Source organism: Ascaphus truei, chromosome 6 (genome assembly GCF_040206685.1).
Source record: "Ascaphus truei isolate aAscTru1 chromosome 6, aAscTru1.hap1, whole genome shotgun sequence".
Taxonomy (NCBI): Eukaryota; Metazoa; Chordata; class Amphibia; order Anura; family Ascaphidae; genus Ascaphus; species Ascaphus truei.
The window spans coordinates 30,546,980-30,570,408 of record NC_134488.1 but is presented as its reverse complement, the minus strand read 5'-3'; the positions used below and the strand labels follow the sequence as shown (position 1 = coordinate 30,570,408).

The window sequence follows — 23,429 nt, the reverse complement described above, 5'->3', positions numbered from 1 at the left end:
ACCATGGGGCAGAGGGTATAAGCAGAGACACGAGCATACCATGGGGCAGAGGGTATAAGCAGAGACACGAGCATACCATGGGGCAGAGGGTATAAGCAGAGACACGGGCATACCATGGGGCAGACGGTATAAGCAGAGACACGAGCATACCATGGGGCAGAGGGTATAAGCAGAGACACGAGCATACCATGGGGCAGAGGGTATAAGCAGAGACACGAGCATACCATGGGGCAGAGGGTATAAGCAGAGACACGAGCATACCATGGGGCAGAGGGTATAAGCAGAGACACGGGCATACCATGGGGCAGAGGGTATAAGCAGAGACACGAGCATACCATGGGGCAGAGGGTATAAGCAGAGACACGGGCATACCATGGGGCAGAGGGTATAAGCAGAGACACGAGCATACCATGGGGCAGAGGGTATAAGCAGAGACACGAGCATACCATGGGGCAGAGGGTATAAGCAGAGACACGAGCATACCATGGGGCAGAGGGTATAAGCAGAGACACGGGCATACCATGGGGCAGAGGGTATAAGCAGAGACACGGGCATACCATGGGGCAGAGGGTATAAGCAGAGACACGGGCATACCATGGGGCAGAGGGTATAAGCAGAGACACGAGCATACCATGGGGCAGAGGGTATAAGCAGAGACACGAGCATACCATGGGGCAGAGGGTATAAGCAGAGGCACGAGCATACCATGGGGCAGAGGGTATAAGCAGAGACACGAGCATACCATGGGGCAGAGGGTATAAGCAGAGACACGAGCATACCATGGGGCAGAGGGTATAAGCAGAGACACGAGCATACCATGGGGCAGAGGGTATAAGCAGAGACACGAGCATACCATGGGGCAGAGGGTATAAGCAGAGACACGGGCATACCATGGGGCAGAGGGTATAAGCAGAGACACGGGCATACCATGGGGCAGAGGGTATAAGCAGAGACACGGGCATACCATGGGGCAGAGGGTATAAGCAGAGACACGGGCATACCATGGGGCAGAGGGTATAAGCAGAGACACGAGCATACCATGGGGCAGAGGGTATAAGCAGAGACACGAGCATACCATGGGGCAGAGGGTATAAGCAGAGACACGAGCATACCATGGGGCAGAGGGTATAAGCAGAGACACGAGCATACCATGGGGCAGAGGGTATAAGCAGAGACACGAGCATACCATGGGGCAGAGGGTATAAGCAGAGACACGGGCATACCATGGGGCAGAGGGTATAAGCAGAGACACGAGCATACCATGGGGCAGAGGGTATAAGCAGAGACACGGGCATACCATGGGGCAGAGGGTATAAGCAGAGACACGGGCATACCATGGGGCAGAGGGTATAAGCAGAGACACGGGCATACCATGGGCCAGAGGGTATAAGCAGAGACACGAGCATACCATGGGGCAGAGGGTATAAGCAGAGACACGAGCATACCATGGGGCAGAGGGTATAAGCAGAGACACGAGCATACCATGGGGCAGAGGGTATAAGCAGAGACACGAGCATACCATGGGGCAGAGGGTATAAGCAGAGACACGAGCATACCATGGGGCAGAGGGTATAAGCAGAGACACGGGCATACCATGGGGCAGAGGGTATAAGCAGAGACACGGGCATACCATGGGGCAGAGGGTATAAGCAGAGACACGGGCATACCATGGTGCAGAGGGTATAAGCAGAGAGACGGGCATACCATGGGGAGAGGGTATAAGCAGAGACACGGGCATACCATGGGGCAGAGGGTATAAGCAGAGACACAAGCATACCATGGGGCAGAGGGTATAAGCAGAGACACGGGCATACCATGGGGCAGAGGGTATAAGCAGAGACACGAGCATACCATGGGGCAGAGGGTATAAGCAGAGACACGGGCATACCATGGGGCAGAGGGTATAAGCAGAGATTTAATAAGCACAGGGGTAGACCGTGCGAACAAAAAGGTCGTACCTCTATGCCGGCGCACATGATTTTGAAGGAGACATTTTTTTATTCTGTCGGGCAGTGCCAGGTCATGGGAGCGGTTCAGCCAATGAGGGCAAACCGCTCACGTGACGCCACGCCTCCCCATCCCCATGGCCACAGATTGCCTCAGGGGCGACGATGCCACACGCGCCTACTATATCCGTGGCCGTAGGCAGAAACAAATGCGCACTCACAATGCCCCAGATACAGACGCATTAGTTAGACCTCGCCACGAGGTTTCCCAGCTCCGGCGCTGTGTATTCCGGAAATGATGTCACGCATCTAGTCGCCGCCAGTCACGAGGGGACTGTGTGCGGGTCGAGCGGCGGAGAAATCTTCGGCACTCCGAGATGGAGTATAAACTTCTAAACCAGTGCGTTTATATCTGGGGCAGTGTCAGTGCGCATGTGTTTGTGCCTCTCTCTGTGCTTATTAAATCTCTGCTTATACCCTCTGCCCCATGGTACGCTCGTCTCTCCTCCGAGGGGGATCCGTGTCTGAGCTGGATACAGATGAACATCTGATAAGAATCCCCGGGCACCCAGCCAAACCCTGTGTCTGCTTTTAGTATCATGCCGTATTGACACTTTTCACATCACTTTCTCAATTCATTCACGGAAATTGCATATATTTGTATCTTTTTGCGCTCCCCTTCATTTTCACTAGAACATATTACTCTGCCCCTGTCTCTGCAGAGACACTGGGCCCCCTCCTGGGGAAGGTCAGACCCCGTCGGAGGTCTCGCCTCATGCACTCATAGGCCCCAACCCGTGCGCAGAGAGCGAGCGCCCCCAGCGGCTGCGCAGGAAGAGGAAACTGCTCTTGGATTCAGGCGATGAGGAGGAGGGAGCTGAGGAGGAAGAGGTGAGGTGCGGGGCACCGAAGTGCTTGTCAGAGTCCAATGTCCCATATAACAGCTCCTTATAACTCCTCTCTCTCTATAAACACTTCTTATAACTCCTTCTCTCTCCATATAACTCCTCCTATCTCTCCCTATAACCTCTCCTTATAACTCCTCCTATCTCTCCGTATAACCTCTCCCTATAACTCCTCCTGTCTCTCCATATAACCTCTCCCTATAACTCCTCCTATCTCTCCGTATAACCTCTCTCTATAACTCCTCCTATCTCTCCATATAACCTCTCCCTATAACTCCTCCCATCTCTCCATATAACCTCTCCCTATAACTCCTCCTATCTCTCCATATAACTCCTCCTATCTCTCCCTATAACCTCTCCCTATAACTCCTCCTATCTCTCCCTATAACTCCTCCCATCTCTCCATATAACCTCTCCCTATAACTCCTCCTATCTCTCCATATAACCTCTCCCTATATCTCCTCCTATCTCTCCATATAACCTCTCCCTATAACTCCTCCTATCTCTCCATATAACCTCTCCCTATAACTCCTCCTATCTCTCCATATAACCTCTCCCTATAACTCCTCCTATCTCTCCATATAACCTCTCCCTATAACTCCTCCTATCTCTCCATATAACCTCTCTCTATAACTCCTCCATATAATCATTAATGGGATGTCTTTGTTACAGGATAAAAGGGGGAGCGGCCTAAAGAGTCGAAAGGTCTCTAAGCAAACCAAAGCAGGTATGCGGGGAGCGCGAGGGGAGGGTTAGATATTGGGGTGAGGGGTAGTGATGGAGAGAGGAAGTGTACGTGGGGACCGGGACATGTGAACACTCCTAGGTTTCTCTAACATTAGTTTCTGCACATGTTGTGCCTGTCTCACTCCTCTTTCCTCTTCTCACTCTTTCCTTCTTTCTGTACCTCCCTCTCTGCTTCCCTCACCCTTCTTTCTCTATTCCATCTCTTTCCCTCTCTCTCTCTCCCTCTGCCCTGCTCTCCTCCCGATGCCTCCACAGTCCCTCCAGTTAAGAAGAAGATGTGGAACTGGGTCTCATACCTAGAAGAGGAGAAGATGCCTGCAGCTCCCCTCAAACTCTTCAAAGAGGTACGTTCCGTTTCCTGGTGTAGGGGTTAAAGTTCTGCCCTCCATCCCTTCCTCACTGATCTGGGATCCTTCCCCGCGGTAATGAATGATTTGTATTAGAAAAGCAGTGGTACTGCTCCCGATAACACACTAAGCTGTCTCCACCCTCTGCATCCCATTGTGCATATTTTCTGCAAGTGAATCCCTTAGAGAGAGGGACTATACGCTCGGAAATGAAGCAGTAGTGGGACTGCCTGTACACCTAGGAGATACACCTCTTCACCCTGTCTCTCTCCCTCACATTATCTCCCCATTCCCCTCTCTTCTCTTTCCTTCCTCCCTCTCTGTCTCTCTCCCCCCTTCTCTCTCCCTTCCCATCTACCCTCTCGCCTCCCTCTCTCGCTCTCGTCTCTGTCACCTCCCCTTCCGCCCCCTCTCTTTCCAGCACCAGTCCTTCCCTCAGTCTCGGAACAGCTTTAAGGTGGGGATGAAGATGGAGGGGTTAGACCCGGAACATCCTTCCCTGTACTGCGTCCTCACTGCTGTAGAGGTGAGTGTAACCATAGCATTCTCGTTCTGTTCCTTGTACTCCGCCATCTCTATAACATTAACCCAGTCACGTCACTAAGTCCTACACACGAGTATCCCTTTAATCCATTAAACATGTCACTGACGTCGCCTGGCTCCTACGTCGGACTGTTCTTTTTTTAAAATATATATATACATATTTTTTTTTTTTACATATAAATGGGGTGGGGGGGGGGGGGAAACAACCATTTTGTGTTAAATTTCTTACAAACAACAACAGTCACATTACATATCTTCCATTGTTTGGTTAACACATAAATATAGTGACAGATCGCTCACCTAATAGTATAAAATAAGGGTACGGGGGGCCCACCTTCCATGGGTTACAACTGACCTTGTTGCACTCTACCAGTTCAGGGATGCCTTGTGGGAAAGCTACAAAGTAACTGGCACTACCAAGGATCTCAATCACTACAGATGCCTGCGGAACGTGTGCACAAGGCAAACAAGGCATACAAAAGCACAATATTACTCTGACAATCCCCACCAAAATACAACAAACCCAGCTAACTTCTGGAAGGTTATCAACAATAAATTCCAGCCTCCTAACCATCAACAACCAAGTAATATCACGAAGGGGGATATTACTCTGACAAACCCCACTGACATTGCAAATGCATTCAATGATTACTTTGTGGGGTGTGCCACTAACTTATTAGCGAAACGCAGCCCAAACCACAAACCTGAATCTCATCCTGGGAATATCCCTATAGTCTCACCCCCTCCCAACACTGCCCACAATTTTCAATTTGGCCCAGTATCCGAAGAGGAGATTACACAAGCGCTCCTCAAACTAAAACTAAGCAGCCAATGTGGACCCGACTTACTACAATCTAGGTTCCTAAGACTTGGTGCCCCAGCCATTGCCAAACCAATTGCGTCCATAGTCAACTCTATCCTGTCTGCAGGCCATATCCCTAAGACCTGGAAAACTGCCAGAGTTGTCCCAATCTTCAAATGTGGGGACAAAAACACTGTCTCAAACTACAGACCAATCTCACTTCTCCCAATTCTATCCAAAGTCATGGAAAAATGTGTCCACTCCCAATTAAGCGATTTCTTTACCAAGACAAATTTCCCTAGCCAATTCCAATCTGGGTTTCGTCCCAAACACTCCACCATAACTACCCTGCTAAAAGTTTGCAATGAAATCCAGTGTGGAATGGAACGGGGACAACTCACTGGTATTCCTAGATTTTGCAAAGGCTTTTGACACAGTTGATCATGCTATCCTGCTTAACAAACTCCAGAGCTCTGGAATAGGGAAACATGCTTTAAACTGGTTTCAGTCCTACCTATCAGGAAGATCCCAACATGTGTCCATCTCAGGCTCTAACTCCAACCCCCTGGATATCACCTGTGGTGTCCCGCAAGGCTCTGTTCTGGGGCCCCTACTCTTCTCAGTGTTCATTAATGATCTTCCCACAGCTTGTAAGGAAGCCTCAATACACATGTATGCAGACGACACAATCCTATATGCACACAGCCATAGCCTCTCTGACCTTCAACACATACTTCAGTCTGACTTTTTGAGACTCGAAAACTGGATTTCCCAAAACAAACTGTTTTTAAACAGTGACAAGACTGTAACATTGGTGTTTGGGACCAAGACTAAATTTTTAAAGCTTCCAGTGACTGAGCTCCTGATTAGAACCAACGCTAACACCACCCTAACCACTGTCACTAGTTTTAAATACCTGGGCTTATGGTTTGACTCCCACTTAACATTCGGGATGCACATTGATACCCTGACAACCAAGACCTATGCCAAACTAGGGTTACTTTACAGGAACAAATCCTCCCTAAGTCTCCTGGTCAGAAAGCGTATCACCCAGCAGATGCTAATGCCAATTATTGACTATGGAGACATAGTATATGGCTCAGCACCTCAAACCCACCTTAGCAAACTTGACAACCTCTACAATTCAATTTGTCGTTTTGTTCTCCAATGCAACTACAACACACATCACTGCGATATGCTCAAAGAACTAGATTGGTCATCACTAGAGTCTAGGCGCAAAGTTCACCTTTCCTGTCTTGCCTTTAAATTCTTTATGGGTAAGCTACCCAGCTACCTGAACAAGCTCCTCACCCCTACCACATGCAGCACTTATCACCTGAGATCAGACTCCAAAAGACTATTCATGGTCCCAATGCTCAACAAAGTATCCGGCCGCTCCTCCATCTCTTACCGTGCACCCCAAAACTGGAACAACCTACCAGAGACTCTCACATCCACCACCAGTTTAAGTTCTTTCAAATCTAAGGCTGTCACACACTTTAATCTGGTCTGTAACTGTTACATACGCCCATAATATATATTATCTCTTACTGTGCATGCAATGTCTTGTATATAATGTATACCCTGTTCATTTATGTAACTGTATTTGTAGCCATGTATTATTTGTTTTACTCTGTGCCCAGGACATACCTGAAAACGAGAGGTAACTCTCAATGTATTACTTCCTGGCAAAATATTTTATAAATAATAAAAAAGTGGAAAGAATAACTTGGTGCAAAGGGCAAAACGAAATAAACTAACACTTGAACAAGTGACCACTAGGGGTCACTATAAGCCCTATAAATTGCACTCTGAAGTTATGGCACCCTAGTATGGGTGTTGTGGAGAGTGTAATATTGAAAATAATAGGACCAATAAAAGGATCCAAAGTCACCTTGCAACAGACTCAGAAGCAGTACAGCATTTATAATCAGAAAAAGAATAACGTTTTATTAGTCGTAATATGACGACAAAACACACGCAGGGCGACAAAAAGACAATGGGTATTAACAATCCCCAAGGGAGAGACGGCAAAGTAGGGGGAAGACCCATACACATGTATACTCTACTCTTTAAAGGCACAATATCCTATGTATTAAAGAGAGGGGTGTATGGGAGGTATAGGAGGTAGATGTAGGTATATATCCACGTATGCTATTGAAGTTGGCACCATAGGATCCTGCCTTAGTTAGTAGTTGTAACCTCCTAATATGCGAGCGGCTAAAACATAGATAGGCAAATCCCCCAGACTCATTTATATTTAATGCACATATATACTGTTGATGATTCGCATAGATCGTCAGTAAGCACAAATGCATAGATGTACTGTACAGGGTATCAAGAGGGGAAGGTATTCCTCAAAAGACACACAGAAAGCTGATTCAAAAATCAGAGGGTCGCAGCTAGATGTACTGCTGTGAATATTGCATCAATAGCTGTCAATACGATAAAGGGGGAATTGCAGACATATCTATGTCTCACGCTACACAACCTGGCCTTCATAATCCCACGTTACAAAATCCGTCATCCAGGAGAGACGGCTTCCAGAGCTGCGATCGAAGGAGAACTCGCCTAATCTTATCACAGCCTTACGGTGGCATTGCTCACCCCTCGGATGTCCGTCCGGGTCAACCTCGGCCACCAGACCTTTTGGAAATTTGGGCCAGAGTCGTTAACCAAACTTGTTAACTCCTCCATCTGGCAGACAAACCAAATTCTGTTCCGCATCTTTTCAATGGGTGGAGTTGCGTTTTGGTTGCACGACGCTGCGATCTCGCGCCCTATATCTGTCGCAAAGTGCGCCACTTGTTCTCTGCTCTGGAGAGCCCTCGTGCCGGTTTGTTTAATAAGAACACCCTGGGGTCTAGCTGAATTTCGAGGTCCAAAATCCTCTGTAGCCAATTCCGAATTTGTTCTTGTATAGGGGCTAATCTGGGGCAGGACCACAGCATGTGCAACAAGTCCCCCGGCTCTCCATACTGCTTAGGGCACGGGGGAGTAACCTAGGACACATTTGGATAATTTTACTGGGGTGAGGTACCACCTCATTAATACCTTATATGAGTTCTCCTTCAATGTCGTACAGACAGAACTTTTCGCTGCCGCATTAAAAATCTCTGTCCAGACCTCGTCCTCTAATGTCCTGTCTAGGTCAGATTGCCATTGAGACATGTAGTTTAGCTTCTGTTTATAGTCCCTACTGGAACTGATTACTCCTCCGTACAACCTAGACGTTGGTCCCCGCGTGTCAATGCTCCGCTCGCAGAGCGTTTCAAAATTTGTCGGCTGTGGACGTGATGTGTGCTTGATATATAATGCCCGGATTTGGAGGTATCTAAACAATTCTGTAGTGGGTATGTCTTTTTCTGACTTGATCTGTTCAAATGTTTGGATGGTGATTCTACCCTCCAAATCCTTTAACCTCCTCACCCCCCTTTTGTTTTCCAAATTTCGAAGCACTTGCCATCCAGCCCCGGAGCAAATTCTGGATTACCATATACGGGGGTCATCAGGGACTTCCTAGAGGTCAACGAGCATCTAAATTTAGTGGCCTCCCAAACCGCGAGTGAGTTGAGCATTGAGGACAGCGGTTTCTTTAAGCCTAGATTTAGTATACCAAATCAAGTTGCAAAGTTCGAATGGGGTGCATAGATCGCCCTCCAATGCCACCCACCTTCTCATCTCCGGGTCCATATGCCATTGAATAATTTGGTTTAATTGGGCCGCTTTATAGTATGAGATTAGACAAGGTACCGCCAACCCACGCGCTTCAGTCTAGCGGGATTTTGATATTGGTCACATCTTTTATTCGTTTCAAAACTGTCCTCCAATACACCTGCATTACTGGGCAATTCCACCATATGTGCCAAATCTCCTAATTGTCCACAACCCTTCCAGCATCTATCCGAGGTCCCCGGGAACATCTGTTTTAGTCTTTTGGGGGTGTAGCACCAACGTAGCAAAATGTTATACTGTATTCTCTTTTGTTACCGTACATATAGAGGTTTTACCTGCATTATCCCAGATATCTTCCAAGTCAACCCATGTTATTTCGGTCTGGAAGTCCAGAGCCCACTGTCCCATATATTTATGGTTTGGGGTTTCTTAATTAAAGATTAGCCCCTGGTACAGAGATGATATCAAACCTCTTTTGGTATTTTGTTTTTACATAAAAGTCTTCAAATCGTGTATATCCAGGAAATTCCTCGTCATAGAGGCCCTGACACACAAAATGTCGGACCTGCGTATACCTAAATAACTCTGTTTGGGGCAGACCATACTTTCTCATCAGTTCCTCAAAAAAAAACATTAGTTTATCCTTTTCTAATAAATCTTCTGCCTCCAGAATTCCTCTGTTTCCAAATTTCAAAGCCCTGACCCTGAAAACCCGGGGTGACCCCTGGATTACCGAACAGGGGCGCGAGCCTAGAAGGGGTCGGCATAACCTTATACTGTATTTCTTTGTTTCTACAAAATTGCTACCCCCCTTTTCTTTCTGGCGAAAGACGAGTAGAATGCGATAGGGTATGTCCTGCTAAAAGTATTTGGGGGTTCTGGGGAATCGAAATGTGTCTCTTGTACAAAGACAATATCCGCTTTCAAATTTCTAAATTCTTTTAGAGCCAGTCTACATTTACTATTACTATTAATATAAAAAAAAAAAACATTTCTAAAAGAAAACCACATCAATTCCTCACACCTGTCAGACAAACATATAAAACTTATCGTGTTGATATATAATTGTGGGGATAGACTTCCCGGCTAGAAATAAAATATACAAATATATGAAACCCTGGATTCACATTTTGTCTTTACATGTTCAATGTCTTTTAGCATTAAAAAAAAAAAATGTTTCGAGTAACAGATTGCGCGTGGTTTCTCGTTGAGGTTTAATGTCCTTTGTATCTATAACCAAACAAAAAGAAACCGCTCTTTTAAGTCTTTGGGCCAAGGCCCCCTCCCTCCCCCATCGCCGGGTTTCTCACTCCGTGTATTCATCGGTTTCGTTCTGCCGATCAACTTTAGCAAACCGGCACCCAAAAAGCAAGCGGCTGACTCCAAACCGTAGATCAAGCGGTAAATTAGGAAAAATATATAGGGAGATTGGAACGAGAACGGCAAGAACAGGAAAGAGAAAACAAATATAGCTGCGCATCCGGGATTCTTTCCCTGAGTTGTTGGTTGCCGAGCTGCCGGTCACAAAGATGGCCACAGACTCGCCGAGAGACCCTCAAAACCACTGTTAGTCTTGGATCTTTTATCTCCGGGCAACCGCACCCTCAGCCGATTGGTCGTCGTCATCTATGTTATCTTCTCGGGGGTCTTCGGTGCTGACCCGAACCTTCGCTGGCAGTTAGGTCCAGAGCCGACGGGAAAGACGCCGGTTCCTGGGGATAATGAAGGGAGACCTGTCTGCCTCTGTGGTTTACCACCAAACGGGATGGGAAGCCCCACCGGTAACGTATACCCTTTTCCTGAAGCACCGCCGTCACTGGACGCAGTCCTCTCCTCTCTATGGTCATCCTGGAAGATCTGGATGGAACGGTTTTCAAATTCAATTGAGCCGCTGTTTCTGCAGCCTTTTGTAATCCTTTTTCTGGTTGCGTATTGCTGGAGTCTTGGGACCACATCTCTGCTTCTTTTGGGGTCTTCGAATCTCGGTCCAAGGGCTCTGTGAGCTCTGTCCATCAGAAGATCGCCATCTTGCAACTGGGGGTCAATTGACATAAACAGTCTCTTAAGATATGGCTGGAGGTCTTCTGCGGAGACCGACTCAGGGATGTGGCGGATTCGTAAATTCTGCCTTCGCTCTCTGTTCTCCAGGTCGTCCATACCGTCCCTCATGGCTCTTATCTCTTCATTGAGACGCAGGACCTCATCGTCCGTATTTACTTGATTTTAGCATATTCTGGAGGTCCCGTTTAGTGATTACTGAATCTCCCTCAGACATGGACAGTTCATTATCAGAAGCAGCTCCCCCCTCGGCCCCCTCACTTGCTGTGGCCCCCTCTGACAGTTTTCTTAGGTTAGCTACCGGGTCCATACCTTGTCTCTCTCCCCTGTTGTCTTCAGTGTGTGCGCGCTCCCGTGCGCAGAGCTCTGTGGCGCCATCTTTCCTCTTCTTCCTCTCTGATGCCACTTGGTGCCCACGGCCGAAACGGGAGAGATCCGGGGTCCCCGTCCTCGGCAACTTCTTGGCGGTCATCCCTGTCTGCTCCCCCTGACCCGCCGGACGTCCCGCGGGGCTAACCAAGGCGGCGACCGGGCGTTTTTGAGGTAAATACTCGGCGGGGTGCAAAGAGCTTCCTTAGCTTGCGTGCACCCGCATTGGCGACACCCGGACTGTCCTTTCAACCCATTAAACAGGACGCTATCATAAGGTCAATCTGCCCCTTTAACCCATTAAACATGTCACTGTCATTAGTGCTCTTCGTTGGTTAGGGACAGTAAGGTGACCCTCTTCTCTTCACTGACAGGTTCAAGGTTACAGAATGCGGCTCCATTTTGACGGTTATCCTGATTGCTACGATTTTTGGGTTAATGGCGATTCCCCAGATATTCACCCCGTGGGATGGTGCGAGAAGACTGGACACAAGCTGCTGCCACCCAAAGGTGACAGTGATACAGGGAGCATGTGCCTCTGAATGCAGTGTGACATGGAGCTATGAGACATGGAGTGTGTCCCTCCCACCGCAGGGTGACACAGTGACACAGACAGGAGGGAGATATGAGACATGGAGTGTGTCCCTCCCACCGCAGGGTGACACAGTGACACAGACAGGAGGGAGATATGGGACATGGAGTCTGTCCCTCCCCCCGCAGGGTGACACAGTGACACAGACAGGAGGGAGATATGGGACATGGAGTCTGTCCCTCCCACCGCAGGGTGACACAGACAGGACGGAGATATGGGACATGGAGTCTGTCCCTCCCCCCGCAGGGTTACACAGTGACACAGACAGGAGGGAGATATGGGACATGGAGTCTGTCCCTCCCCCCGCAGGGTGACACAGTGACACAGACAGGAGGGAGATATGGGACACGGAGTCTGTCCCTCCCACCGCAGGGTGACACAGTGACACAGATAGGCGGGAGATATGAGACATGAAGTGTGTCCCTCCCCCCGCAGGGTGACACAGTGACACAGACAGGAGGGAGCTATGAGACATGGAGTGTGTCGCTCTCGTCGTAAAGTAACAATGACAGATCTATTGGACACGGAGCCTGTCCCTCCCATCACAGGGTGACACAGTGCTACAGAAGGGACCTGTCCCTCACATGTCCCCTTTGTCAGGTTACAGAGATGGGGAGTTTAACTGGGCATCGTACCTCAAAAACTGCAAGATCCAGGCTGCTCCAAAGACCTTCTTCAAGAGCTACAACACGGTGAGCGGGAAGCTGGCACTGCCGCTGCTCGCGGTGTGTGTGCGGGGGGGGGGGGGAGCTGGCACTGCCGCTGCCCGCTTTGTGTGTGGGGGGGGGGGGGGAAGCTGGCCCTGCCGCTGCCCGCTTTGTGTGTGTGTGTGGGGGGGGGGAAGCTGGCACTGCCGCTGCTCGTGATGTGTGTATGGGGGGGGGGAAGCTGGCACTGCCGCTGCTCGTGGTGTGTGTGTGGGGGGGGGAAGCTGGCACTGCCGCTGCTCGCTGTATGTGTGGGGGGGAAGCTGGCACTGCCGCTGCTCGCTGTATGTGTGGGGGGGGAAGTTGGCACTGCCACTGCTCGCTGTATGTGTGGGGGGGAAGCTGGCACTTCCGCTGCTCACTGTATGTGTGGGGGGGGAAGCTGGCACTGCCGCTGCTCGCTGTATGTGTGGGGGGGAAGCTGGCACTGCCGCTGCTCGCTGTATGTGTAGGGGGGGGAAGCTGGCACTGCCGCTGCTCGCTGTATGTGTGGGGGGGAAGCTGGCACTGCCGCTGCTCGCTGTATGTGTGGGGGGGAAGCTGGCACTGCCGCTGCTCGCTGTATGTGTGGGGGGGAAGCTGGCACTGCCGCTGCTTGCGGTGTGTGTGTGGGGGGGGGAAGCTGGCACTGCCGCTGCTCGCGGTGTATGTGTGGGGGGGGGGAAGCTGGCACTGCCGCTGCTCGCGGTGTGTGTGTGGGGGGGGGGGGGGAAGCTGGCACTGCCGCTGCTCGCGGTGTATGTGTGGGGGGGGGGAAGCTGGCACTGCCGCTGCTCGCTATATGTTTGGGGGGGAAGCTGGCACTGCCGCTGCTCGCTGTATGTTTGGGGGGGGAAGCTGGCACTGCCGCTGCTCGCTGTATGTGTGGGGGGGGAAGCTGGCACTGCCGCTGCTCACTGTGGGGGGGAGGGGATCTGGCCCTGCTGCTGCTCGCTGTGTGTGTGTGTGGGGGGGAAGCTGGCACTGCCGCTGCTCGCTGTGTGTGTGTGTGGGGGGGAAGCTGGCACTGCCGCTGCTCGCTGTATGTGTGGGGGGGGGGGATGCTGGCACTGCCGCTGTGGGGGTTGAGGGAGGCTGGCACTGCCGCTGCTTGCTGTGTGTGTGTGTGTGGGGGGGAAGCTGGCACTGCCGCTGCATGTGTGGGGGGGGATGCTGGCACTGCCGCTGCTCGCTCTGTGTGTGTGGGGGGGAAGCTGGCACTGCCGCTGCCCACTGTGTGTGTGGGGGGAAGTTAGCGCTGCCCGCTGTGTTTGTCTGTGTGGCATTGCTGCCGTCGCGTGCGCTTATAGTAGGCGCAACGGCTTTGTCTCGATCGCTGGAAGTCATCTCAATTTGATTTTTCCAGCGACCGCAGCCCGACGTCGCCCCCGCGTCACATCACCCCCGCGTCACATCACCCCCGCGTCACATCGCCGGCACTATAAGCGCAGCCTATCTCTGCTCTCCTCTATCCCTCTGTGCGCTCTCCCTTTCTCTCCTCTATCCCTCTGTGCGCTCTCCCTATCTCTCCTCTATCCCTCTGTGCACGCTCTCCCTTTCTCTCCTCTATCCCTCTGTGCGCTCTCCCTTTCTCTCCTCTATCCCTCTGTGCGCGCTCTCCCTTTTCTCTCCTCTATCCCTCTGTGCGCGCTCTCCCTTTTCTCTCCTCTATCCCTCTGTGCGCTCTCCCTTTTCTCTCCTCTATCCCTCTGTGCGCGCTCTCCCTTTCTCTCCTCTATCCCTCTGTGCGCGCTCTCCCTTTCTCTCCTCTATCCCTCTGTGCGCTCTCCCTTTTCTCTCCTCTATCCCTCTGTGCGCGCTCTCCCTTTCTCTCCTCTATCCCTCTGTGCGCGCTCTCCCTTTCTCTCCTCTATCCCTCTGTGCACTCTCCCTTTTCTCTCCTCTATCCCTCTGTGCGCGCTCTCCCTTTCTCTCCTCTATCCCTCTGTGCGCGCTCTCCCTTTTCTCTCCTCTATCCCTCTGTGCGCTCTCCCTTTTCTCTCCTCTATCCCTCTGTGCGCGCTCTCCCTTTCTCTCCTCTATCCCTCTGTGCGCGCTCTCCCTTTCTCTCCTCTATCCCTCTGTGCGCTCTCCCTTTTCTCTCCTCTATCCCTCTGTGCGCGCTCTCCCTTTCTCTCCTCTATCCCTCTGTGCGCGCTCTCCCTTTCTCTCCTCTATCCCTCTGTGCACTCTCCCTTTTCTCTCCTCTATCCCTCTGTGCGCACACTCCCTTTTCTCTCCTCTATCCCTCTGTGCGCGCACTCCCTTTTCTCTCCTCTATCCCTCTGTGCGCGCTCTCCCTTTTCTCTCCTCTATCCCTCTGTGCGCTCTCCCTTTCTCTCCTCTATCCCTCTGTGCGCTCTCCCTTTCTCTCCTCTATCCCTCTGTGCGCTCTCCCTTTCTCTCCTCTATCCCTCTGTGCGCTCTCCCTTTCTCTCCTCTATCCCTCTGTGCGCGCTCTCCCTTTTCTCTCCTCTATCCCTCTGTGCACTCTCCCTTTTCTCTCCTCTATCCCTCTGTGCGCGCTCTCCCTTTTCTCTCCTCTATCCCTCTGTGTGCGCTCTCCCTTTTCTCTCCTCTATCCCTCTGTGCGCGCTCTCCCTTTTCTCTCCTCTATCCCTCTGTGCGCGCTCTCCCTTTTCTCTCCTCTATCCCTCTGTGCGCACTCTCCCTTTTCTCTCCCCTATCCCTCTGTGTGCGCGCTCTCCCTTTTCTCTCCTCTATCCCTCTGTGCACGCTCTCCCTTTTCTCTCCTCTATCCCTCTGTGCACTCTCCCTTTTCTCTCCTCTATCCCTCTGTGCGCGCTCTCCCTTTTCTCTCCTCTATCCCTCTGTGCACTCTCCCTTTTCTCTCCTCTATCCCTCTGTGCGCGCTCTCCCTTTTCTCTCCTCTATCCCTCTGTGCGCGCTCTCCCTTTTCTCTCCTCTATCCCTCTGTGCGCGCTCTCCCTTTTCTCTCCTCTATCCCTCTGTGCGCGCTCTCCCTTTCTCTCCTCTATCCCTCTGTGCGCTCTCCCTTTCTCTCCTCTATCCCTCTGTGCGCGCTCTCCCTTTCTCTCCTCTATCCCTCTGTGCGCGCTCTCCCTTTTCTCTCTATCCCTCTGCGCGCGCTCTCCCTTTTCTCTCCTCTATCCCTCTGCGCGCGCTCTCCCTTTTCTCTCTATCCCTCTGTGCGCGCTCTCCCTTTCTCTCCTCTATCCCTCTGTGCGCTCTCCCTTTCTCTCCTCTATCCCTCTGTGCGCGCTCTCCCTTTCTCTCCCTATCCCTCTGTGCGCTCTCCCTTTCTCTCCTCTATCCCTCTGTGCGCACTCTCCCTTTCTCTCCTCTATCCCTCTGTGCGCGCTCTCCCTTTTCTCTCTATCCCTCTGTGCGCGCTCTCCCTTTTCTCTCCTCTATCCCTCTGCGCGCTCTCTCCCTTTTCTCTCCTCTATCCCTCTGCGCGCTCTCTCCCTTTTCTCTCCTCTATCCCTCTGCGCGCTCTCTCCCTTTTCTCTCCTCTATCCCTCTGCGCGCTCTCTCCCTTTTCTCTCCTCTATCCCTCTGTGCGCGCTCTCCCTTTTCTCTCCTCTATCCCTCTGTGCGCGCTCTCCCTTTTCTCTCCTCTATCCCTCTGTGCGCGCTCTCCCTTTTCTCTCCTCTATCCCTCTGTGCGCGCTCTCCCTTTCTCTCCTCTATCCCTCTGTGCGCGCTCTCCCTTTTCTCTCCTCTATCCCTCTGTGCGCGCTCTCCCTTTTCTCTCCTCTATCCCTCTGTGCGCGCTCTCCCTTTTCTCTTCTCTATCCCTCTGTGCGCGCTCTCCCTTTTCTCTCCTCTATCCCTCTGTGCGCGCTCTCCCTTTTCTCTCCTCTATCCCTCTGTGCGCGCTCTCCCTTTTCTCTCCTCTATCCCTCTGTGCGCGCTCTCCCTTTTCTCTCCTCTATCCCTCTGTGCGCGCTCTCCCTTTCTCTCCTCTATCCCTCTGTGCGCGCTCTCCCTTTCTCTCCTCTATCCCTCTGTGCGCTCTCCCTTTCTCTCCTCTATCCCTCTGTGCGCGCTCTCCCTTTTCTCTCCTCTATCCCTCTGTGCGCGCTCTCCCTTTTCTCTCCTCTATCCCTCTGTGCGCGCTCTCCCTTTCTCTCCTCTATCCCTCTGTGCGCTCTCCCTTTCTCTCCTCTATCCCTCTGTGCGCGCTCTCCCTTTCTCTCCTCTATCCCTCTGTGCGCGCTCTCCCTTTTCTCTCTATCCCTCTGCGCGCGCTCTCCCTTTTCTCTCCTCTATCCCTCTGCGCGCGCTCTCCCTTTTCTCTCTATCCCTCTGTGCGCGCTCTCCCTTTCTCTCCTCTATCCCTCTGTGCGCTCTCCCTTTCTCTCCTCTATCCCTCTGTGCGCGCTCTCCCTTTCTCTCCTCTATCCCTCTGTGCGCTCTCCCTTTCTCTCCTCTATCCCTCTGTGCGCACTCTCCCTTTCTCTCCTCTATCCCTCTGTGCGCGCTCTCCCTTTTCTCTCTATCCCTCTGTGCGCGCTCTCCCTTTTCTCTCCTCTATCCCTCTGCGCGCTCTCTCCCTTTTCTCTCCTCTATCCCTCTGTGCGCTCTCCCTTTCTCTCCTCTATCCCTCTGTGCGCACTCTCCCTTTCTCTCCTCTATCCCTCTGTGCGCGCTCTCCCTTTTCTCTCTATCCCTCTGTGCGCGCTCTCCCTTTTCTCTCCTCTATCCCTCTGCGCGCTCTCTCCCTTTTCTCTCCTCTATCCCTCTGCGCGCTCTCTCCCTTTTCTCTCCTCTATCCCTCTGCGCGCTCTCTCCCTTTTCTCTCCTCTATCCCTCTGCGCGCTCTCTCCCTTTTCTCTCCTCTATCCCTCTGTGCGCACTCTCCCTTTTGTCTCCCGTTAGTCTCTCACTTCTGTCCTTTCTCCCTCTCTCCCTTCTACCTCTTTCCTCCCACCTCTCTTGCCCTGCCTCTCTGCTGCCCCTCCCCCCCTTGCACCCTCCCTCCCCCCCTTGCGCCCTCCCCGCCTTGCGCCCACCCCCCCTCCCCCCCTTGCGCTCTCCCGCTGCCCCTCGCTTCTTCCTCCCTCCCTCGCTTCCCCCCTCCCTCCATCCCCCCCTGCTCCCTCCCTCCCCCGCTCCCCCCCTCCCTCCCCCGCTCCCCCCCTCCCTCCCCCGCTCCCCCCCTTCCTCACTCTGCTCCCCCCCTTCCTCACTCTGCTCCCTTCCTCCCTCTGCTCCCTTCAGCTTCTCATTCTCTCTTCTCTCTTTACTTCTCTCTCTCCCCCACTGTCCACCAGTTTCCCCAGTACACCCTCTCTCTCCCCCTCCCAGCCGGTGACACCCTCTGGTTTCCGGGTGGGTATGAAGCTGGAGGCCGTTGATCGGAAGAATCCGTCGCTGGTTTGTGTAGCGACCATCGCAGACATGGTGGAGAACAGGCAGCTCATTCACTTTGATAGCTGGGATGAGAGCTACGATTACTGGTACTGTGTGTGAGATATATAGATATACGTGTGTGTGTGTGTGTGTGTGTGTGTGTGTGTGTGTGTGTGTGTACATACATACACACATACACATTCCGGTTTTAGCCGTAAAAACACCACTGATTCCTAATCTTGCATTTCCGATCGAAAGGTGAAATGAAGCGTCATGTCCCACGCGTTTCACCTCTTGTAGCAGCCCAGCCACAGTAGGAGATAAAGGGAACACACAGGGAGTATGGAATCTAGAAACAAGTGCTCCGACAAACACACAACTCACGTCTGTCCATTCCCTTCCCATTGCTAACACTGATAAACACAGATTTATTTTTTAATAAAACTACCGGTAAAAAATAAGCACCGATGGAAAAAGAAACCACACACACACACACACACACACACACACTGTGTTAGTGTACGAGAGTTTGTGTATAAGGGTGTACGCATGTATGGACGAGTGTTTTTGTGTATACTTATGTATGTGTTTGATTGTGTTCACACTGTGTGTGTGTGTATATGTATATATATATATGTCTGTGTGATTGTTTGGGTTTATACATGGTCTGCCTGGCAGGGAAAGGGTTATACCGCGGTGCTTTGCAGGGCTCTGGCAGGGAAGGGGTTACACAGCAACACTCTGCAGTTTAACCCTCTCACCCCCTCAGGTGTGATGCCAGCAGTCCGTACATCCGGCCGGTCGGGTACTGCCAGGAAGTGGGCATCTCCCTCACTCCTCCTCCCGGTAAGAGACCCCTTAACACATTCAGTGCCGGGGGGAATTGCAATGCATTGCGGAGCCAAAAAAACTAATAACCAGAGAGAGAATATATTGTACACACACTATCAATGCCACATTGTAAAAAAGATCGCTCCGCAGTACTGAATTGATCATACAATATAGACACGCGCGTGCACACACACGTGTGTGTGTGTACATATATATATATATATATATATATATATATATTATATATCTTAACCCCGTTATAGCGCAATCCGCTACAACGTGGATCCGCTTAACGCGGTCTCAGCATGGCTCCCGTTTTAAAATAAAATTGAAAAAAAAATTTTTTTGGGGGGGGGGGGGGCAAACTTTAATAACACATCATGAGACTCAGGCAGCGAGCATGCTGGGAGATGTAGTCTTTGGGTGTCAAAAGCCATAGGGGAAAGGACAGGCAACAAGAGCCCTATTTAAACAAAACGCACACACTCGCCCGAAGCTGATGAAGCAGGGAGAGAGCTGCAGATGCCTGGTAAGTCCTCGCGGAATCCCTGATCGCGGTGGCCATTTTTTTACGCGTTCCCGGTTATAACGCAGCCTCATGTGGACCCCGAGTACCGCATTATAATGGGGTTCAGCTGTATATAATATATATACTGTATATCGGAAATAGCCATGTTAGTCCAGTTGCGATAGTGCAGAATAAATGAGTACTTCTGTATTAGGTGATACCTTTTTAATTTGGACTAACCATTTATGTCATAGGACAAGCTTTCGAAAGTTCTCCTCTCTTCCTCAGGTCAGCGATACTGATATACACAGGAATCTATGGCTAAAACAGAGTTTGGGAGAGCAGGGGGGAAAAAAACCCAGATGTACTGTAGATAAGGTAGGGTGAGAAAGTGTTTGAAGACATGTAAGGGTGACAACGAAAAGCATGGAGGGGGAAGGATGCTGTGGGGGGGGGGGGGGGTGTGGATAAGAAGAGACAGGCAGGATAATTACAAACAATTGTCTTGGTGTGTGAGAAACCCCATATCTGCATTAAGTCCTTTTGTTTTGGTGTCAGTCTTATCATAACAAACTAAAAGACACTGATAATGGCACAAAACCGTGCAACAACACACGTTGCAAACATCCCACAGCCAGTCACAACCATGGAACACTCAATGTTAAAGGATCATACAGCTGCACATCCAGGAACGTTGTGTATATGATTCAGTGCAACAAATGGGACCAAGGATGCTACATTGGGGAAACCAGCCAAAAGCTTCAAGGCAGAATTAATATGCACAGACACTCTATACTCCACCATGAAGAAGGAAGATACTGCTCACCTGTGGGACATCATTTCTCACAACCAAATCATTCCATAAATGATTTAAAAATCAAAATCCTCAATGGAATGTTCAAACGCAAGAAGAACGGAAAATATTTGAGCTCAGAATGATAAGACTCTTTGACACCAAAACAAGAGGACTTTATGCGGATATGGGGTTTCTCACACACTATCACAATTGTTTGTAATCATCCTGCCTGCCACACCTCCCACTCCATGCTGTTCCTTGTCACCCTTCCATGTCATCAAACACTTTAATCACCCTACCTTATCTACTGAACATCTCTCTCTCCCCCCCCCCCCCCCCCCGCCCCGCCCCACGCTCTCCCAAACCCTGTTTTAGCCATAGATTCCTTTGTAAACCAGTACTGCCGACCTAGGGAAGACAGGAGAACTCTCGAAAGCTTGTCCTATGACATATTTATCACCTAATACTGAAGTACTCAATTATTGAGAGAGAGGAATGCATGCACGCACACACTGTGTGTGTGTGTGTGTGTGTGTGTGTGTGTGTGTGTGTGTGTGTGTGTGTGTGTGTGTGTGTGTGTGTGTGTGTGTTCACACATATATACACACATATACATATATACACACATACATATATACACACACATATAAACACACACACAAAAATAGGTGGATAGGTATATGGGCAGGTAGATCGATTTACAGTAGATGGACATAAATAGATCTGGATGGATAGACATATTGACAGACAGAGGTATGCTTATATAGAGTGGGTAGCTATGACAGACATGAGGGGGGGGTAGGATTCTTTTGATGGATTCCTCCATGTTCTGCAGAATACAAAGACCCCAAGAGCTTCTCCTGGGAGGCTTATCTGGAGAAGAACGGAGCACAGGCAGCCCCGGCAAGGGCCTTCAAGCCAGTAAGGTCCCGGCACTGACTACTCCTCAACCTCACCCCTACTCCTCCACCTCACCCCTACTCCTCCACCTCAACCCTACTCCTCCACCTTACCCCTAATCCTCCACCTCACCCCTAATCCTCCACCTCACCCCTACTCCTCCACCTCACCCCTCGCCTCTACTCCTCCACCTCACCCCTCGCCTCTACTCCTCCACCTCACCCCTCGCCTCTACTCCTCCACCTCACCCCTCGCCTCTACTCCTCCACCTCACCCCTCGCCTCTACTCCTCCACCTCACCCCTCGCCTCTTCTCCTCCACCTCACCCCTCGCCTCTTCTCCTCCACCTCACCCCTCGCCTCTACTCCTCCACCTCACCCTCACCTCTACTCCTCCACCTCACCCCTCTTTTCCTCCACCTCACCCCTCGCCTCTACTCCTCCACCTCACCCCTCTTTTCCTCCACCTCACCCCTCGCCTCTTCTCCTCCACCTCACCCCTCGCCTCTTCTCCTCCACCTCGCCTCTCCTCCACCTCACCCCTCGCCTCTCTCCTCCACCTCACCCCTCTCCTCTTCTCCTCCACCTCGCCCCTCGCCTCTTCTCCTCCACCTCGCCCCTCGCCTCTTCTCCTCCACCTCACCCCTCTCCTCTTCTCCTCCACCTCACCCCTCGCCTCTACTCCTCCACCTCACCCCTCGCCTCTACTCCTCCACCTCACCCCTCGCCTCTACTCCTCCACCTCACCCCTCGCCTCTACTCCTCCACCTCACCCCTCGCCTCTACTCCTCCACCTCACCCCTCGCCTCTACTCCTCCACCTCACCCCTCGCCTCTACTCCTCCACCTCGCCTCTACTCCTCCACCTCACTCCTCGCCTCTACTCCTCCACCTCACCCCTCGCCTCTACTCCTCCACCTCACCCCTCTTTTCCTCCACCTCACCCCTCACCTCTACTCCTCCACCTCACCCCTCTTTTCCTCCACCTCACCTCTACTCCTCCACCTCACCCTCACCTCTACTCCTCCACCTCACCCCTCTTTTCCTCCACCTCACCCCTCGCCTCTTCTCCTCCACCTCGCCTCTCCTCCACCTCACCCCTCGCCTCTCTCCTCCACCTCACCCCTCTCCTCTTCTCCTCCACCTCACCCCTCTCCTCTTCTCCTCCACCTCACCCCTCGCCTCTTCTCCTCCACCTCGCCCCTCGCCTTTTCTCCTCCACCTCGCCCCTCGCCTTTTCTCCTCCACCTCAGCCCTCGCCTCTACTCCTCCACCTCACCCCTCGCCTCTTCTCCTCCACCTCACCCCTCGCCTCTACTCCTCCACCTCACCCCTCGCCTCTACTCCTCCACCTCACCCCTCGCCTCTACTCCTCCACCTCACCCCTCGCCTCTTCTCCTCCACCTCACCCCTCGCCTCTACTCCTCCACCTCACCCCTCGCCTCTACTCCTCCACCTCGCCTCTACTCCTCCACCTCACTCCTCGCCTCTACTCCTCCACCTCACCCCTCGCCTCTACTCCTCCACCTCGCCTCTTCTCCTCCACCTCACCCCTCGCCTCTTCTCCTCCACCTCGCCTCTTCTCCTCCACCTCGCCTCTTCTCCTCCACCTCACCCCTCGCCTCTTCTCCTCCACCTCACCCCTCACCTCTTCTCCTCCACCTCACCCCTCGCCTCTTCTCCTCCACCTCACCCCTCGCCTCTACTCCTCCACCTCACCCCTCGCCTCTACTCCTCCACCTCAGCCCTCTCCTCTTCTCCTCCACCTCACCCCTCTCCTCTACTCCTCCACCTCACCCCTCTTTTCCTCCACCTCACCCCTCTCCTCTACTCCTCCACCTCACCCCTCTCCTCTACTCCTCCACCTCACCCCTCTTTTCCTCCACCTCACCCCTCACTTCTACTCCTCCACCTCACCCCTCTTTTCCTCCACCTCACCTCTACTCCTCCACCTCACCCCTCGCCTCTACTCCTCCACCTCACCCCTCACCTCTACTCCTCCACCTCACCCCTCGCCTCTACTCCTCCACCTCACCCCTCGTCTCTACTCCCCCACCTCACCCATCACCTCTATTCTTCCACCTCACCCCTCGCCTCTTCTCCTCCACCTCACCCATCGTCTCTACTCCTCCACCTCACCCCTCTTTTCCTCCACCTCACCCCTCACCTCTACTCCTCCACCTCACCCCTCGCCTCTACTCCTCCACCTCACCCCTCACCTCTACTCCTGCACCTCACCCCTCACCTCTACTCCTGCACCTCACCCCTCACCTCTACTCCTCCACCTCACCCCTCGCCTCTACTCCTGCACCTCACCCCTCGCCTCTACTCCTCCACCTCACCCCTCGCCTCTACTCCTCCACCTCACCCCTCGCCTCTACTCCTC

General features: G+C 52.1%; 1 protein-coding gene across 1 annotated transcript in view; it reads left to right on the top strand.

Annotated features, from left to right (window-relative positions):
• Positions 1-23,429, top strand: part of LOC142496826 (lethal(3)malignant brain tumor-like protein 4) — a 54,322-nt gene that overhangs the window by 9,339 nt on the left and 21,554 nt on the right. The window contains 9 exon segments of the mRNA XM_075603814.1: positions 2,669-2,837; positions 3,524-3,578; positions 3,854-3,942; positions 4,367-4,471; positions 11,767-11,902; positions 12,585-12,676; positions 17,966-18,117; positions 18,780-18,856; positions 20,981-21,066. Of these exon segments, the coding sequence (XP_075459929.1) occupies positions 2,669-2,837; positions 3,524-3,578; positions 3,854-3,942; positions 4,367-4,471; positions 11,767-11,902; positions 12,585-12,676; positions 17,966-18,117; positions 18,780-18,856; positions 20,981-21,066 (961 nt within the window).